General features: G+C 43.0%; 1 protein-coding gene across 6 annotated transcripts in view; it reads left to right on the forward strand.

Moving 5' to 3' along the window:
• The window catches only part of Tenm4 (teneurin transmembrane protein 4), a 411,966-nt gene that overhangs the window by 351,741 nt on the left and 40,242 nt on the right, over positions 1 to 19,983 (forward strand). For 4 of the 6 annotated variants that reach the window (XM_042690345.1, XM_042690322.1, XM_042690315.1 and 1 more), the window contains 6 exons: positions 423 to 690; positions 3,078 to 3,221; positions 6,012 to 6,261; positions 8,188 to 8,208; positions 15,148 to 15,380; positions 19,308 to 19,462. In XM_042690345.1, the coding sequence (XP_042546279.1) occupies positions 423 to 690; positions 3,078 to 3,221; positions 6,012 to 6,261; positions 8,188 to 8,208; positions 15,148 to 15,380; positions 19,308 to 19,462 (1,071 nt within the window). The remainder of the gene's footprint in view (positions 1 to 422; positions 691 to 3,077; positions 3,222 to 6,011; positions 6,262 to 8,187; positions 8,209 to 15,147; positions 15,381 to 19,307; positions 19,463 to 19,983) is intronic. The other 2 variants (XM_042690339.1, XM_042690307.1) reach the window with 1 other exon arrangement.

Here is a 19,983-nt window from a genome sequence, read left to right on the forward strand (position 1 = left end):
TACTGGAACTGAAGGGTCTACAATATTTAAGGATGATGCAGCATGTTGCTTAGTATTGCACATACATCATGGTACATGCAACATTTAGTGTGCTCAGTCTCACAATAAATCTCACATTATCATGCATGTTGTACAGAGGACCTACCAGAGGCTCGTCCTCAGCAATGAGGTCTTGGGGACTTCTTTTCCACTTCCTTCAGCCCCTTTTCTCCTTTGTCATCCTTTTTCTTTTCCTTCCTCCTGCTGCTCCTCCTCCCTTCTGCTTCCCCTGCTTTCTTCCCCTTCCTTCTCCCTCTTCTCACCTCCTGTCCTTCCGCTTCCTCTTCTGCCTCTTACACACCCAGAATCCATCCAGCTGTGGCCCTCTCCCCTTCCCTGGGTGAGTCAGTGATGGTTGCTTGCTGTGATCTGTCTTGCTGTAGGCCCTGCAGGAGGAAATTATCATCTCTGGCTGCAAGATGAGGCTGAGCTACCTGAGCAGCCGCACTGCTGGCTACAAGTCTGTCTTGAGGATCAGCCTGACACACCCCACCATTCCCTTCAACCTCATGAAGGTCCACCTCATGGTGGCGGTGGAGGGCCGTCTCTTCAGGAAGTGGTTCGCTGCAGCCCCAGACCTGTCCTTTCACTTCATCTGGGACAAGACAGATGTCTACAACCAGAAGGTGTATGGGCTCTCTGAAGCCTTCGGTGAGCCCTCACCCAGCCCTGCCCCCTCCCAGGCAGGGTGTCCTCAGAGGGAGAGCAACACACAGGAATGGGGGAGAGGAGGATCTCTTCCACTTCCACGGCTACCGCTCCCTCCTTCCTCTTCTCAGGCCAAAAATATCTAGGACTTGAATACCTTTAAGACCTCACAGTGGCCATCCACAGTGGCCAAATATAGAAAACACAACCATTAAAATTGATACAAAATCAAAATAGTCCACAAAAGGCACTGATAGGATGTGATGGGTCAAAAGATACAGACTGCTAAGCACCGGTGGCTCACGCCTGTAATCCTAGCTACTCATGAGGCTGAGATCTGAGGATCATGGTTCAAAGTCAGCCTGGCCAGGAAAGCCCATGAGACTGTTATCTCCAATAAACTACTGAAAACCTGGAAGTAGTACTGCCAAAATCAAAACATGTTTTGGGGCCAGGTGTAGTGGCACACACCTGTAGGTCCAGTTATGCAGGAGGCAACACAGAAGGATTACAAATTTGAGGCCAATCCAGGTAAAATTAGCAAGACTGTATTCCAAAAGAAAAATAAATTAAAAAGGGAGGAACTGGGAACATAGTTCCAACCCCAGTAGTAGAACAATAAAAAAGTTTTAATGTTACTTTGTCATCTTATTTCCAGTCAGAAACAATGTCTGTAGTTATCACTCTTTTTTTTTAGAGATGAAGCAGAGGTTGCCTCCCTGGGATCTGGGGCTTCCAGGGCTGACTGTACCCCTTGCAGCTTCTGGATCAGAGCCTTCTTGGTCTCAGGAAGGCTTACAAGATGAAACTAGATAGTCAGCAGGCCTAATGCCCCACAGCAAGTATCCACTAAGCACTGTAACTCAGCAAATCCCTTCATGCCTTGGTCCCTATTCTAGCTTCAGTCCTTTTCTCTAGTAAAGGCAGAATAAGGGAGAAGAAAAGTCCTGTTCTGTTTAAAAAGAAAGAATAAGAGAGAGAGAAAAGGGAAGGCTGACACTTAGGGCAATTAGAGATTGCCCTTAAAGTGTCTATTCCAGAAAATGTACTCCCACTACATGAGAATCTCACTGAATTCCTACAGCCAGGCTGTGAGTCAAAAGTTGGTTATCTCCAAACTCAGTGTGAGAAGGTGAGGCCGAGAGAAGTCAGATGACTTCCCAAGGAGGCACAGCTAGGAAAGAACAGAGCTGAATTTATCCCAGATCTCCATTATAGTTTCTATCTGGATTCTATCCCACATCACTCTCCTGAGATCGCAAGTGACCAGAAGGTGTAGTGACTGCTAGTAGGCCTCAGGGTTGCAGGAAAGAGGGCACAGAGACACCTTCCAGTCCATTCCCTTATGGCCAACTTTTATGGCATCTAGAAGAAAACTTAAATTGGTTCCCAGTTAATGCCTGTCTTAAACATGTAGAATATTGCTTCCCAGAAAATAACACCTATTCAGAAAGATACTTGGTAGAAATACCATCCTGTCTCTACTGGGTCCTTCCCCAACATCAGCCACAAGGCTGTTACAAACCTAGGCTCACGAAGCTTTCCATTTGGCTCCTCTCCCTGGCCATTCTTCTAAGAGGCCTGGATTAGTGAAAACAGGACATTTTCAAGCTTTCAAATCTCAAACCAGTTTCTAGGTTCAGAAGCAACTTCTGATTTCCAGTTACCCTAGCTAAGCTCCTTTTCCATGTATTCATTATAAATATGAGTGTAGTTTTTCTTTATGAAAAAATAATACCAGGCTCATGCATTTTAAAAACTGAGAAATGGATGTAAGTAAAAAGAAGTCATATTTAATCCTAGAAACAAAGACAACAACATTTTAATGTGCTTTCTCATTTGATATGTAGTTCTTGTAGTTGCTTTTTTTTTTTTTAAAGCACAGCTACTCTGACAGTAACCAGTCTTTTTAGTTAGCATCAGATTCCAAAGGCATTTTCCATGTCATGTGTGGTCATCAGAACCATCATTTTCAGTGGAAATATTTCTGGATTGGACATTTATAGGTTTGCCCCACCTCTCACTTGTTTTGAACCTTTAAGTTCTTCCCATTTTCCACTATAATCATTAATACCATAGTGAAGGCTTTTATGTATAAAGTATTTTTCACATTAAAGGTTATTTCCCTGGAACTAATTTAACTAGATCCTTGGAAAGTATAATGTATTTGTTTAATTTTTCCCAATTACATAGTGTTTTTAAGAAAACAAAAAAGAAGAAGTTTTAAGTCTCAGCATACTGTGTTGTCATTTCAATGGTTTAATTTACAAGTACAAATAGGATCCCTTTCTCCTGTTCCATGAAAGAAAAGCAGAGGGACTCACCTGCAGGTCCAAGGACCAAAGTGGAGCTTTGCTTACCTATGCATTTTGCTTCTTACATTCCTTCAGTTTCTGTGGGTTATGAATATGAATCCTGCCCTGATCTGATCCTGTGGGAGAAAAGGACTGCTGTGTTACAGGGCTATGAAATTGATGCATCCAAGCTTGGAGGATGGACCCTTGACAAGCATCATGCCCTCAACATCCAGAGTGGTAAGTGGAAATTTTCACATGGGAAGATAGAATCCCTGAGTCAGGCTAGGGCCACTTTGTCTTCTATCCGAACAAAAAAATAAACATTTTGAATTTTATAGGTTCCTAGGCAACCAATTAGTCAGAAGGCCGAGTCATAAAACTTTGGTTGGGACCCTCCTCTGAGCCTGTCACTGAGAGTACAGTAGTGAGAGGCCTCAAGACTTCAATGCAAACAGAGACAAAGACTTGCCAGGCAATGGCTTTGCTGTGCCCTGGGCCATGCCATCCTGATAGGAGATAGGCGATTCCAGCAAGGCAAGAAGTCCTGAATTCATTGTTTCGCTTCATCAAAGCATCCCTGGAGAGACCTTCTGGCTGGCATTTCAGAGAGTCTACAGGATGAGCTCTGTAAATCAAGTAGGGTAAACATGGTAGCAGAGAGCACAGTATATGTCAACGTGCTAAAATCTAGAAGAAGACTGTCTATAAAGAAGGTCTGTTGCAATTTGGACAGAGAGTGAGGGTAGTGAAGCCAATGCCACAGCCAAAGCTGGCGATTTGGGAGATCTGGAGCCCAAGGCAAGAAGATTATGACTTCAGAGTGCACCCAGGGGTGAATGTCAAACCTCTGAGCAGTTTAAAGCCCGCGAGGGCCATGATCACACCTGTTCTTTAGGTAACTCAGACTAACCATGTTCCATCTTGGGAAACAAGGGAATAATGTCACATACCTCCTGCCTAGTCTGTACGTATGATGAATGCCTGTCAAAACCACCTCAGGTCTGGTGGAAGTTGACAAATTACTTCTATCAGTTATAGTAAAATAAAGATTTGTAAATGGTGAAGGTAATTCTTAAAATAAGAGATGGAAAAGGCACTCACCACCTACCAAGCTAATTTAGAAAGCTGTAAAGTCTGAAATTGTGTAGTGCAGGCACAGAGACAGGTAAACAGAGTCCATGGAGTTGAAGACAAGCTAAAGTTGGTTTCTCACTCACCTGCCAATCTGGAGGGCAGGTGATCTCTGGCTGCAGGGTCAGAAACCCAGGTTCTTTTCCTTGTTCTACTCAAGCCTTTATTCCAAGGTCATGGTCCTAGGTGAAGCCACTTAAGCTCCCGTCCTTCACATCCACTTTCTAGCCAGGAAGAAAGCAAAGAACCAGGAGCAAGCTCTCCCATCATAAGGGATCTCTCAGCAGCTGCCCATACCACTGCCCCTTCTGAGCCATTAGCCAGAACAATATCCTGGGTGGAACTGTCATGGGACTAAGATGTCACAAACTGTCCTAAGTGGTCACATGCCAAGCTAGATGTCAGAAATTTTGTAGCTACCGTGACAAAAGAAAGGGTCGATGAGAAGGATAGCCACCTATACTGGAAATGTCTGCCACTTACCATCTGTAAATAAGATGGTCTATGGTATGTCATAACATCATCTAACAGTGGAGAATGGACAAACCCTTTAGAAATTGATACTAGGAAAATTGGTTCAATATCTAGAGAAAAAAATTCACAAAGCTAAAAAAAAAACTACATGAAGCTCCCACTTTACAGGGTACACAAAATAAATTTAAATATTTAAACATCAAAATGTGAAAAATAGTCATTTAGAATTAGTGGGAGAAAAATATAAAACAATAACCTAGAAAAAGCACAGACTGTATGGCAACACAATTGATTAGACTGTATAAAAATGTTTAAATCCATTCAATAAAGGACAACAGAGCTAACAGGTGGCAGCCTGAGATGAGATTCTGGTGACCAATAAAAGCCAAACCCCACTTTGGCTTCAGCTAAGAAGGCAGGAAGCAGTAGGCAGGGTCTATGTGGGAGCAGTATGCTAGGAAAAAATTATCTAAAGTGAAAAGAAGCAATGCAGGTATGACAGGAAGCTTACTAATCTGAGTAGTTCAAACTCTTTGTTTTGTTGATGGGAAAATGAGGTCCAGAGCTGTACAAGACCTGAGACCTATGTCAGATATAAAATCAGTTCATTAATAGCAAAAATCCCAGTCTCTTGACTCCATCTTAGTGAGAAGAGGCTATTTCCCTCATTAATTTTATAAACATTCATTAGTACCTACTCTATGTCAGGTTCTACGCTAGGCACTGGAAATACAGCTAGGAAAAATATATAATCTCTTAGCTCGATGCTGGTGGCACATGTCAGTTCAAAGTCAGCCTTGGCAGGAATAAGAGTCTTATCTCCAATTAACCAACAGAAAGCCAGAAGGAAAGTTATGGCTCAAGTGATTGAGTGCTTAACCTTGAGTGAAAAAGCTAAGGCACAACACCCAGGCCCTGCATTCAAGCTCCAGAACAGGTTTGGGGGAAAAAAATCCCCTAGTCTCTGTATTGAAATGGTATGGTTGGAAAGAAAATCAGGTAAATTCAAGAAAGAATCAAAGTTGTACAGAGATGAGGGCTGGGCACATGAGACATGTACAGCCTCTTTGAGAGGTTGCATAGCTGAATGGTCAAGAGATGGTATTGGTACCTCAGCCTTTTCTTGTCTATCTGGCTTTGGATAGGCTGCCTGGTCTGTTCCCTCTGGCAGAATAGTGGTAAAAACAGTGCAATACTAGAGCCTATAGTGAGAATAACAGAGGCCCACAGCAATATATAAAGGCCTATAGTATACAGAGCAGCCTGCTCAGTGCCTCTGGGTTCCACTGAGATAAGTTTGGAAATCGTTGGCAGAAACCTCTGGCTTGCCTTGCAAATCAAGGTAACCCTGTTGTCTACCACAGAAAAAGGGAACCACTCCCTACCCCCTCCATGGTGATGTTCCTCTCTCCCTGTCCCCAGGCATCCTGCACAAAGGGAATGGGGAGAACCAGTTTGTGTCTCAGCAACCACCAGTCATCGGCAGCATCATGGGCAATGGGCGCCGGAGAAGCATTTCCTGCCCCAGTTGCAATGGCCTTGCTGATGGCAATAAACTCCTGGCCCCCATGGCCCTCACCTGTGGCTCTGATGGCAGCCTCTACGTGGGAGACTTCAACTACATCCGCAGGATCTTTCCATCTGGAAATGTCACCAACATCCTGGAGCTGAGGTACAGAAAGTGGTGGGGTACCTTCTCCACAATTAATGATGGGGGTTCCTTGCCATCCTACAGCCTAAGTCACTGGGCCCAAGAGGAATGGGACTGGGAATGGGATGGGCCTCACCTGTCAGACTCCAGGACTTTTCATCTCCCAGCTCAGGAGCTGCCCCTCCCTTCCTGTGCACTGTACTGAAGAGAAGTCACTGTTGGGACAGAGAGATCTTTTTGCTTCCTATCATTGAACTGATTAGAATGGGTCATGTGAGTCTTTTTCTGGAACAGGGGATGGCATAGTGGATGAGGCCCAGATGGCAGAGTCATCGTATGTATCCCTGTAACAGAGTACTCATCAGAGTGAGGGGAAGTTCCTTTCACCTGAGCATTCATGAGATGAAGACCTGAGACCTGACCCAGGCAGTGCCTCTCTGCTCTGCAGGTGCCACAGAACCAGCTGACTCAGCCCTGCCCCAGTGGTAAAGCACAGCTACGTGTGCAGCTGGAGAAGGGCTCAGGGTTTGACATTTTTCTTTAGACCTCCCAGAACCAGATCCCTTTTACAACCCAAACAGCCTCTGGGGTTACAGAGAAGCTGTGCTTTAGAGACTCTTTATTCCAGGAGAAATGCACTGAGCACCTATTTTAGGGCATGGGCTTATCCTGTGTCTGGGTTAGGACCATGTAAACAGGAAAAGGCTTAAACTGAAAAACTTCCCTCCAAGAGGACAAGTTGGGCTCCTACTGATTGTCATGGAATAGTAATGTGAGTTGTTGGCTATTATCACTTTTGATAAATGAGGAAAAGGAGGCTCCAGAAATTTAGTTGCCCAAGATCCAGGCTCCTAGAATGGTGAACCCAAATTCTGAAAGCATTGCACAGCTCTGCCTTGTCAAAGAGTCGTCACTGGCCCAATAAGGGCCATTTTGTCATAATGCTTTTTAAGGTTATTCTCTACCAAAAGAATGAGGGAAAATCTAGCTGGCTGCCCAACAGCTGCCATGTCTGCCCCTCCCCAGGACATATGAGGGATGCTCACAGCCTGTGAGCTCCTAGAAAGTCACGTATCCGGCCAATGAGAAGCAAGCTACCCATGGAGTATCCTCTGCCTTTCTTCTCAGCCTTGACTTGTATCAAAGATAAAGGAAGCCTTGTGCGTATTTCTTTCAGTCCAGGGCACACATATGCTATAATAGAAAGACCCATGGACCATGGACTTGGGTCACTTTGCCAGAGAAGCTGTACAACTTTGTACGAAATATTTAACCCCTCTGGGCCTCCATTTTTCACAAATTCCGAATAAGACATCCCATGTTCCCTGAGAGCTGTTAGAGGTGGGGAGGTGGGGTGTTGATTATGGAAGACAGCATGTAGAGCAGAGAGGAATACACAATGTTTGCAGGGGGAGGAACTCCATTGATACTGTCATTTTGATATGTTTTCCTCCACTCTTTCTCCCGTAGGCCTGTCTCTCTATGTCATACCCTTCCTTCTAATTATAGTCATAGCCACTTCAGTGTCCTACTACAAGTAGGCTCACTTTGATAACTCTCATACTACAGTGCCCATGCAGAGACACAGAGCAGTCTCAGGGTGTCTCTGGGCATGTGTCTGGCAGGGGAAAGAACCAACCGTTCCAATCTCTGTCCTACCCTTGTTAAAGCAGTGGAATATGTCAAGCTAGTTCTCTTCCCAAGTGTCAGCAGTATGGAGCAGGTAAAACTGTGCCTCTTCTGTGATATGTAGCTGCTTGTAAGTGAACTCACTGACAAGGAATATCCAGTATAAAATATATCAGTGTCATAGCTCCTAAGTCTTTATTTATTACAGTATTGTACCTTACCATTGCTGTCAAGTTTTCAGGCTGCTAATAATGCTTCTAACCCTGCTGCTAACACCTCATTCTTTCTTCTATTCCCTGCTCTCCTGTCTTCTGTCAGAAATAAAGATTTCAGACATAGGTAAGCCAACCAGTGGAGAATCTCCTGTCTCTCCCCTGCCTTGTTGCATGTTGTTGTATGGTAAGCTGCACGTGTTGATTTCAGGTGGCTCAGTAGCAGAGGAGCCCTGAGTGATTGGAACTGACTGGGAATAATCAGTTCCAATGAGAGGAAGTCATTAATAAAAGTGAAGTATGTGGCAAAAGCCTGGACTCTCTGACTCTAGAAAAGCAAGCCAGTTGCCCTGTAATCTGGTGGACATGACAGATTAAACTAATGGGTTTAAAGAACTTAAACCATGGTACAGGAACTTGAATACCACAGGCACTCGATCCTTATACTAAATGAAGACATCAACCAGGATGTAGTGAGTGACTTTGATGGCCATGATAGTGAGGAATTCAGGTGCCAGTGACCCCATCTGAGGGTATGCCAGAAAGGACAGAGTAGGTCACAGGAACTGCCCTGAAGGTCCCCAGGCTGGGTCATCGAGTAGATTGATCATGTGGGCTCACAGGAACACTAGCCAGCAAGAATGGGTCTAGTCAGTCACACAGTAGGGGTAACACATGGACTGGTGCTAAATTGGGATAAAGGAAAGTCTTTAGGATGGTGAATCAATATCGAATAGTTATTGAACCTACTTCTATGTAGGCAGTATGTTGTTTATGTAATAATCACAATTTCATTTAAAAATAATATGAATAAAGTATTCACAAGGTAACAGAAATATGCAATTATAAAAAATATTTTAAAAATTATTTTAAAAATATTAAAAATGCGAATTATAGCATTTTATTCCCAAACCCCTCTGTGAAGCAGCTACCCATGATTGCATATACATGGAGTCGTTTCTTGATAGAAGTGGCTCATCTATCAGAGCTTTTGCTTCTACCATGAGCTTATGATAAGTGTTGTAAGGACCACAAGATGTTTGTAGGTTAAGTTTCAGCATATTCAGGCATAGGAGAGCATTCCAGAGTGGTCATGGTAATAACAATAACAACAATAATAATAATTACAACATTGGGAGTATATGATGGACATTAGCATATCATTTTAATTTATTACCAGGAGTGTTATATTATGATTACTATGATGGCTCCATCTTTCTCAGTAAGGAAATGAGTCCTTTGACATCCAAAGATACATGTAGAAATTGGGAATAAAAGTTAAAGAGAAGAAACATCTATGACATAGAACATCACACTAAACCTAAGCTTCCCAGCAGCAGCCTGAATAGAAAAACAGAATTTTTTTCATAGTTACCATTATCAGAAATAAAAAATATTCCCACTTTCTCAGAGCAGAAATATATGTGGTCTCTCTGTAATGGTGGTAGCTGCCTGTGACACAGCTGTAATACAAGCAGAAGCAGCTGGAGAAAGTCTTGGCCCATGTGGCCTTTAGCTTGCCACCCAACTTTTCTAATTACCAGTTTCTTCATCATCTATAATTTGTGGTTTGGGTATTCTTTAGTCCTGATCTTCAGTGATCTTTTAATGTATCTATAGGAATGATTTCAGGACTGGGTTCTTGCCTTTTCTCAATGTATTGTTTTCTCTGGTGCTAAAAACTATTTCCAACTCAAACTAAAGTGCAGGAGGGAAAAGGAAATCATTCTCTGCCTTTCAGTTTCTAAACACAAGCAGGAGACCAGAAACCTGGGTTCCAACTCTGACTGACTAGCTCCTAGATTGCCAAATCCCTTCCCTGTCTTTGGGACTCAGTGTATTCCCCTTAGTGGGATGGATTAAAGAAGTTCTAGAAGTTTGTCTTCTTTATTCATTAGCTATCTCTGCATCAGTAATAGCATTTATGTTCTACATGGAGCACATGTTTGAGGGATAATCTGAAGCAGCCTCATACCAGCCACCATGTTGGAAGTGTCCATGCCAACACCCATAATGCTTTGAGCATCTTCCTCTTTGGATCCTTCAAGGAATACACCCCCTCACCTCTTCCCAGATCTCTTCCCTGGGAATATTGGAAATCTATTCTTAGAAGTATACACGAATTCAAATCTCTCTGAAACCTAGTTACCCATATTGTACTAACTGAATAGGAGCCTTTAACTGTCCTAGAACGTAGATTGGACAGGACAGCATTACATCTGACATTCTTAGCTTTTCTGTTATGCACCAACATAAATATTCTGGAGGTTTTCTCAAGTTGACCAGCTTTGCTTAAAAGGAGTCATTCATTGGGCCTTTTATCTTTTTAATGGGAGAGGCACTGTGCACAGAAATTTTCCTTCTGCATGTAACTTTGGTCCTCAAGGTAAACATCTGAAGTGGATATGATTACCCACCAAAAGTGAGTGAGTAACAAAACAAAATCAAGTGGGCGGTAGAAATGGAATTTGAGCCAGACTCTATGTCATTCTTCCCAATGTCTCTGAGAACCAGTGAATTAACTTCTGCTGGGTCTGCCCCTGAGTTGGACAAAAGATGCTTCTTTGGACAAGCCAGATCTCACTCTGGGACAAAAGTCCCTAATTCTCACTCAAAATTAGTAGGGACTAGATAATTTTTTTTTGTTCTTGTTTTCTTGACAAATGAATAATTATTTAATTTAGTGGTAAAGCACAGAATTCTAAACATGAAAGCTATGAAATAATTTTCAGAGGAAAAGACAAACTTGATTATCTAAACATCTAATCCTCAGGAGAGCCAAAAAATGTTTAAGGAAAATAGCAGATTTACTTTTTATTAAATATATATATTTTGTTGTAAAGATACTGTACAGAGGGGTTACAGTTATATGAGTAAGGCAATGAGTACATTTCCTATCGAGCATTGTTACTCCCCTCCTTTGTTTTTCCCACTACTATCCCTTCCCTCCCTACCTAGCCGGTTCACTTTTTTAAAATCCAAGGAAGTTTGGGTTGTTTTTTTTTTACTTCATATCCTCTTTTATTAAACATTCCTTGGGAGCATAAAAATGCTATATTAAGGAAGTAGTTCTGATTCATGTTGAAATATATTTAAGTACCAAATCTGTTCACTATAGTATTTTTAAAAATCAGTACCTGTTCAACTAATTACTTCAGATGAGTAATAAGAATTTTTGGAACTCTCAGCCCACTAGGAACTCCCCCTACCTCTTCCAAAATAAGGGTAGCGTGAGATCTGACTTTTGTTCATTAAAATAAGACTGGTGCTCCAGAGATCTCTATGATTTTTGTGTCGCTTCCAGAGAGGTCAAGGTTATATTTGTAGAGCTAGAACAGAAAAAGAATGTGGGTCCCCAAGGACTTTTGCACCAAATACTAGAAATAGGGCCATGATCCAATTCTGTGACTAGCTCCACTCATTACAGAGAAGATGATGCGCACACTGAATATCCAGAGATGGCTGAGTGCACCCAAGTGGATAAGGGCAGCCGAGCTTTCTAGGCCCTGAGCAGCAGCGAGGTAGAAAGAACACAGACTCAGGAGCCCAGCTGATTTGGGTTGAACCTGTCTTAGGGGATGATGACCGTAGTCAAGTCGATTCACCTCTCATCTCATTTTTCTGAAAGAATAAAGAACAGTATTTACTTTACACGAGAGTGGTGAGGGAATGGAGCCATGCGTGCCAAGTGTTAGTGCAGAGTGTGGGACAGAATCCTCCCCATCCGTGGTTGGCGTCTCTGAAGCTTGTTTCAAGAACTGGAGGTGTTGCAGCCTCCGGAGGTCCTGGTGGGTGGCTCACATCCAGGTATAGCTCCTGTTCCAGGTGGCACAAGGAAGAAATGAACTGAGAAATGTCCAAAGAGCACCACAAACCAGAAAGGGCTGTGGATAATTCTCTGTGATCCTAACGACATTGCCGATTTGCAAGGGCAAGCAGGGCTTTCCTCCCTGACAGCTGAGGGACCTAAACTACTTAGGTGGCCCGCCTCCATTAGAACACTTATCTTCTAGGTTCAAAGCTAATGTGATTTTCCCTGTGATGAACTGATCACAAATGTGTACCTGAGCACTCAAAAAAAAATGCAGCCATGATGTTTGTAGACTGTGGAGCAATCCTGCCAAGTCCTGGAATTCACCCACCTGAGAAATTCCATGCAAATGACACTTCTCCAGGGAAGTATAGGGTGATCTGAACTGGAAAGTCAAGGGGCTAATCTAAGTGGACAGGGCCTTCACCATTCTCCCTTGAGGACCACTTCCTGCCAAGGTAGATAGCACCAGCTCATCATGAGTGATGCACAAGGAAATGAAATAGCCACCTTGCCTCCCAGCTGTCGAGGGGAGGCAGAAAGCTGTGGCTGGTTCAGCGTTACAGAGCAAGGTCTGAGGTCACTGGGTTTTATCTAGCCAGAATGGGGGAGAAATAAATTTGTGCTACAATACAGGATAGATCCCAGGGGACATGTCCAATATTGGGGATTGTTACCACTAACCCCTAACTGTGAAGTAAAAGAAAAGTTAAGTCATTTCCATCTAAATACTACCTAAATAAGCTGAAAATGAAGATACCACGTAGTTAAAACAGCGATTCTGGTGGACTGGAAGATAATAAGCTGAATATTAGAAGCATAAAAATGGCTAGTCTAGTGTCTTCCCTAAGGTTGAGAGAGAAGAGGGGAGGGAAAGGGAGAGAGGGACGGGGAGTGTGAGGGGGAGGGAGGAGAGACCGTGGGAGGAAAAGGAAAAAAGCCATGGTGTTATAGTAAGTGTTCTGTAATACTAGTGCTCTGATTTCAATGCACAGAAAAGAAAGTCAGGAATGTTTGCCAGAAAAGTTACCATTTGGACCGAAGAATACATATAAAAGAGAAGGGGACAAACAGGAACAGCAGGGGCAGGCAGGCCTGAGGGCACACAGCAAGGTGCATGCTGCAGGTGTTGTGGGTGTAGGGTATTTATTGATGAGGAGTGAGATTGGTGGAGCAGTCCAGCATGAAGAGCCTTGAGTGCTACTGGGCTGGGGAGTCTGCACTTCCTGTGAAAGACAAGAGTCCTAGAAGGAACCATGGAAATGACAAGTTGGTGTTTGGATTTGATCAGGAAGACTAAAGAAGACCTAGGCTACAGGCAGAGCTTTGCCCTTGACTTCAGAAGGAAGCAATGGGACCGCAGTAAGGCCACTGGAGAACTGCAGAACTTGTTACTTGTACTCACGGAGAGAAAATGAAGGAAAAGTCTTAGGGTCTGGATGTCTGGCTCTTTCATATATGGCCATATCCTGAGGATACTGTGTAAGGGGACATTTATAATGACAAGAATCATTGGGCCAGATGAAGTTTCTCAGGGACGAAGACCCCCTAAAAGCATATGGTGTCCTGGTCTTCAGAAAACATCAGTCTGTAAAATAAAATTCTGTTCATCAACTGGCCCTAAAACCTATATATCTGGTAAATGTAAAATATTGAAATGCAATTTGAGGAGCCAGCGAATTATCAGGCCACCCACTGAGACTGTAAATTAGCTTCTCAGAAGTATTGATTCCAACTCCACTTTGCTCTGAACTTGGAATATTGTACATCAGTATCATGGGATACTGGTACCCATTGTGTAGCTTCTTCGACACGCAAAAACAGATACAATGACTAACAGTTAAAATAGTAATTATGATGACTAAACACCTCCTATGTGTCATGCACTGTGTTTAATACTGGGCATTTATGATTTATTTTCTCCAGGGACACACAGAGTCGCTGTTAACATTCCTATTTTGTAGATGAGGACAACTTGTTGCTCGGGGGGTCCAAATAACATACCCAAATTTCAGAATCAAGACTGTTAGAGCTCAACTTGAAATTCAGACTGCTTTGATCTCCCACATTTTCCCCACCTCCTGACCAGAGGTGGTGCTCTGTCTCCTTATACCTCCGCACAGTCTCACGTCTCCTTCCTTTGCCACCTGCAGTCAGTCTTTGTGGACTGTTTTCTCAAAATGACCTCTATCAGCCCTGTTCCAACAATCTGTTTTTCCTTAGGCTTTGTTGATCATTGCTATAAGGTGTCCCAACTCATTTATATCTGATTACAAAAAGGCAAGTTCTGGGCTTCTGATGAATTCAACATGAGTACAAAATGGAGAAATACTAAGTGTCTTATCATTGGTCCCAGGATGAGGGCGGGAGTGCTATAAAAATCCTCTGGAGAAGGACTTGTGTCTTGATGTTTTTAAAGTCAAGTACTTCTATGTTTTTAGCTTGAGTTTTTTGGGTTTTTTTTTTTGTTGTTTTTTTTTTTTGGGTCCGGTCATGGAGCCTGAACTCTGGGCCTGGGCACTGTCCCTCAGCTCTTCAGCTCAAGGCTAGCGCTCTACCACTTGAGCCACAGCGCCACTTCTGGCTTTTTTCTTTTTGCTTATGTGGTGCTGAGGAATTGAACCCAGGGCCTCAAGCATGCAAGGCAAGCGCTTTACCACTGAGCCAACTTCCCAGCCCTCTAGCTTGAGTTAATAGGTCAATATGACAACTCTCCTGGGTAAATTTTTTTTTTCTTAAAATGTATATTGCTAGGCACTGGTGGCTATGCTTGTAATCCCGGCTACTCAGGAAGCTGAGACCTAAGGATCCTGTTTTGAAGTCAACCTGGGTGGAAAATTCTTATCTCCAATTAACCAGCGAAAATAAGTCAGAAAAGAAGTTGTGACTCAAATGGAAAAGCACCAACCCTGAGCATAAAAATGCTAAGTGAGAGTATAAGGCCCTGAGTTCAAGCCTCAGTACCAATACAAAAATAAATGAAAAAAAATGTGTATTTAGCTAATATTTAGCCACCTAAATCAGGCAGTTATTGTCGAGGAAGATTTTGTATTAGTAGTTGGGTAGAATAGATAGTTCTGCCAACTCCTCTGCTCACAAAAAGTTGTGGGGTGGGAGGGAGGCATCACCCAAAGTAGATATCATTCCAGAAGAGATTTGTGTTTGATTTCAAAGGGCCAGGGACCAAGTGCATCTGTAACTACCAAGTAGAAGAGAAGAAAAATTCTCACCACTTGCCATGTCTCTGTTTTCCAGTCACAGTCCAGCCCATAAATACTACCTGACCACAGACCCCATGAGTGGGGCTGTCTTCCTTTCTGACACCAACAGTCGGCGTGTCTTTAGGATCAAGTCAACCATGGTGGTGAAGGACGTGGTCAAGAACTCAGAGGTGGTGGCAGGGACTGGTGACCAGTGCCTCCCCTTTGATGACACTCGCTGCGGAGATGGTGGGAAGGCCACAGAAGCCACGCTTACCAATCCCAGGGGTAAGGCCTTGCTAGTAAACACTGTGAATAGCGTTTATTGGGATTTTTATTATTACTTACCAAAGACCCAGACATTTATCATGGCAAACATTTTGGAAAATGCCAAAAAATATGGGAGGGAAAGGTAGAATTGAAAGAAATATTCAGAAATATGGCAGAAATAATTCAGTTAACAAGGTCTGTCTTTCCTTCTAGTCTGCTTTCAAAATGTTAGCTAGTAATGTCTTAAACAAGCAAAGCCAGGTACTAGTTGCTCATATCTGTAAACCTAGATATTCCAAGAGGCTCAGTTCTGAAGATCATGGTTCAAAGCCACCCCAGACAGACAACTCCAAAAGATGTTTATCTCCAATAAATGAGCAAAAAAAACCACACATGGAGGGGTGGCTCAAGTGGTATACTGTCAGCTTGAACAAAATAGCCAAGCAAGAACACAAGACTCTGAGTTCAAACCTCAGTACTGGCTAAAAAAAAAACTTTAAATGATATCACATTTAAATTAAGAAAAACCATTTTAGTAACATAAATCACGAATTCTTCTCCATGTCATTAAATACTCTTCTGTGAACTCATTTTTGTTCAATGAATTCATTTTTAATGGCTTTGTAATATTCTATCAAGTGAATGGCTTATCATTTATTTTTCAATCCCCTAGTATTGGGCAAACTGTTTCTCATATCATTGCTGTACAGAAAATTTGTAGGAAATCATCCTTATGTTCATGTCCTATAGGATGGACTGGCCATAGGTTTTAATTTTTGAGTCCTTCCAAAAGTTGAACCTGTAAATCCCCATATTCAAGATTTTTCCATTCAATTATTCATCAAGCATTTACTGAGTGCACCGAGCCCCGTGGTTGCACAGATGAGTTCATTGTAGCAGAATAAGTAAGACTTGGATGGGAGCCACTCTGATAGGGAGGAGAAGAGACGTGCTCTCTGACATGTAAGAAGAAAGAGCTGGGCCTGGGGCTTGTGAGCGTTGGAGACTTGAAAGGCTTGTTAGAGAATAAGCCATCATTATCAACAGACATCCTTCAGTAGAGTGCTTACTGTGCTTTGAGTCTTAGAGCCAGTGATTTGAAGTATCTAAGCCTCAGGGCCCCAGTCAGTAGAATGAGAATAACAATGCTGTCTACGCATGCTTCCTGGGGTTGTTCTAAGCATCAAAATTAAAGTATTTCTTAATGCTATCTTGTAAAAAATGCTATAACTGGTGATATTACAAAATAAGGCCAGATTCCAAGGCCCAGTTTCAAATCTAAGCAGTCGACTTAGTCTTTGCTCTCTTAACCTCATTGAGCCTCATTTTCCTCATCTATGTAATAGAGAGACTACAAGGGTAAAGTGCAGACACGATCAAGAATGTAAATGCCTAATACAGTAGTGACAGGTACATAGTAAACATTGCATAGATAGCAGCCCTTTTGGCATTGTTAGATCATAACACAACACATCCTATCACAGTGCATTGTGTGTCATAACGTCATAGTATAGTCTTGCACATGTCTAGAGTACTCAGGTAGTATCTGTGTGGGGTAAAATATTATGTCATCAGTGATTAATCTCCCTCCGAATACTGAATGAACATTGGAGAATGGAGAGAACACTGGGCTTGTGCTTAGGGATATCATATTATTGTTTTTCTCTGCTCCTTGGTGTCTCCAGAACCTTTCTTGTGGACCTCAGTTTCTTCATTAGTAAATAAGCAGATGGATTAAATGATCGTCAAGGCCCCTTGTAACTACAACACCCCACTCTCTTAACGTTAAAGGTTATTTTTTCCTGAAAGGTTTTGTTCTCTCCAGACATTTCTCAGTGGATATGCATGCATGCATGTTCTTCCCTCCCCCCAACACACACACACACACACACACACACACACACACAGATGGAGTGGCAGAGCAATTGCCCAAAAGCCTGTAATTAACCCAGATAGAAATGACAAGGGTGCCACAATATGCAGACACTTTTCAATAGGGAGGAGAAAAGATGTCCATCTATTTAGCACAACAAAAGGAGGAAAAAATGAAGCAATTAATCAGGGGACAGATCACTTCTATTAGCATGTGCAGCCAACTTTGTAAACAAGAAACCCAATTGTTCATAGAACACTCATCAGTCATGGCAGATGGGAGAGAGATGGGGCATGGCCAGGCACTCAAGAAAACTCCTGTGCTGGTGCTTAAAGAATGAAATTAATTGACATTCTAGGCAGAGCCACAGGAAAGGCTCCGGGCCTCCAGGCTGCCTTGTTCTCTGTGTGAAATCCTTGGCAGCTGCCTAGCCTAAGGAAGAGTGGTAAGAACAAGCAGAGTTCTCCTAGGATTATCACTCCAAGGCCTCAAGGGGTCTTAACCCACCCTGTTTGCCAAAAAGAGACACAAGAACCCAAGAGTAAGGACTTTCAAGCCCACAAAGTGCCAGCACTTTCTTATAATTCGAAGGCATTAATGTTTATGGAAAGCTAATGATTATGGAACGTCAGTATTATTCCCATTTATTAATGAGGACATTGAGATGTCGCAGTGAAGTAGCTACCTGAGGTAACACAAATGACAAACATCATTGCTCAAGCATATCCACCTGGTAAGCCCTGTCTGACCCTTTCTCTTATGCCTGGCCTGGAGAAAAATGGAACAGAGCATAGGTGAACAGGCTTTCCTTTATATCACCATCATCCTGCATCTGTCTGTCCCTGTGGCACTCCACATCATTCTGACTCAGTCCTGTGCCTCCCCTTGTTGGTCTGGCTCCCCTAGCAGGTGTATCTTGGGGACAGGAGGATCCCCAAGAGTTCATAGATTGGCAGGAATGTGTCTGACACCTGCAGTCATGGATAATGATCACAGAAAGGTAAAACAGCATCACCCATAAAGTTTAAAATTGGGCATTGCTAACAGTCATCCCATAAATTAATATTCCCCAGGAGTGAGACCAAGTGGCTATGTGGTAAATAAATAAATAAATAATAAGTATAAATAAATATATCCAGTCTACATCACTGGCCAGAAGGTACCAGTCTCATGGAGGAGCCCTCAGACAGTGTTTTGTGTCATTGTCACCTCAGATACTCATCAGAAGTGCAGATAACTATTCAGTCTCCACTTGAGGGTGCACTGCAGCCAACTCCACAGGGAGTTCTCACACATGTCCAAGAGCAATACAGACTGAGAACAATCCCTTCATTTGACAACTGAGAAAACAAATGTAGAGATGTCTAGTGACTTACTGGCCCCAAGGTCACACAAGCTGGGCAAGAGAGAAAGTTAACAGAGGAGGATCCTGAGTAATAACCCTCACACAAATCTGCAGTGTGCTTTGCTTAGACATTATATCCAACAATGTTCTCTGTACAAAGCCATAGGATCCTTTTCAGACTGTACACTTTCCTAATGACCGACGAGACTAACGTAATAAGGATAGAAAAACTTGAAGGATGTAAAGGGGAAACTTAAAGGTCTAGGGGTAAAAATGGTTACCAAAAAGAGGATTTGACTATTATATCTGCAGAGCTTCAGAAATAGATTGATTCAGTACTGGGGGGGGGGGGTGCAGAATCTGAGAACCTGGGTTCTAATCTGTGCTGTGAATAAGTAACCCAAAGCTTTTGTTCATAGCTCAGTGGTATGGTAGAGCACTTGTCCTCCACGTACAAAGTGGAGGATCAATCCCCAACATTGCAAATAAAAAATCTCTGAGTCTCATCTCCTCATCTTTAAAAAGGAATGGAAAGTTTTAGGTATGACTCAGTGCTAGAGTATTTGCCTAACACATGCAAGATACGGAGTTTGTGAGAGACTAAAATGCTCTAGGAGGATTTGATCACATCATGCCAGGAAGTGCTTTGTCAAGTCACAAGAATTCCGAATGTGTCCATTGTTTTCATATCTGATGCTGGATTCCTATTTGGGCTCCTCTACCCTAGGCATTACAGTGGACAAGTTTGGGCTGATTTACTTCGTCGATGGAACCATGATCAGACGTGTTGACCAGAATGGGATCATCTCTACTCTGCTGGGTTCCAATGACCTTACCTCGGCCCGGCCACTCAGTTGTGACTCTGTCATGGATATTTCTCAGGTAGGGCTTTGTCTGCTTAGCCCTGAGCCAATGCATTCTTCCTCTCATCTGCCCTCAGCCAGCCTTCTTGGCAATGGAAAATATTTTCAGGGGGGCCTACTTGGGGGCAGGGCCTGTGGTAAAGAAAAGAAATGAACTACCCCACATACACATGCTCTGTCCCAAGGGTCCAGTCACAAGGGTGTGATCATAGTGGAGGCTCGGGGGACAGTGAAAAATTCTGCCCAGAGTCAGCAGAGTAGGATGGACAGACCTTTACATGATGGGAATTTACATCCACAGCTCCCTGAACTTCCACTTTGGTCATGTGCGTAGGCACCTGAATGTTATATGTTCTTTTATTTTGTGTGTGATGGGGCTTGAACTCTGGGCCTGGGCACTGTCCCTCAGCTCTTTAGCTCAAGGCTAACACTCTAGCACTTGAGCTATAGCGCCACTTCCAGTTTTCTAGTGGCTAATTGGAGATAAGAGTCTCCTGGACTTTCCTGCCCAGACTGCGTGTGTGCCTTGAGTAGCTAGGA

The sequence above is a fragment of the Dipodomys spectabilis genome, unplaced genomic scaffold (genome assembly GCF_019054845.1).
Source record: "Dipodomys spectabilis isolate Male_0828 unplaced genomic scaffold, ASM1905484v1 ptg000003l, whole genome shotgun sequence".
In the NCBI taxonomy this organism is placed as follows: Eukaryota; Metazoa; Chordata; class Mammalia; order Rodentia; family Heteromyidae; genus Dipodomys; species Dipodomys spectabilis.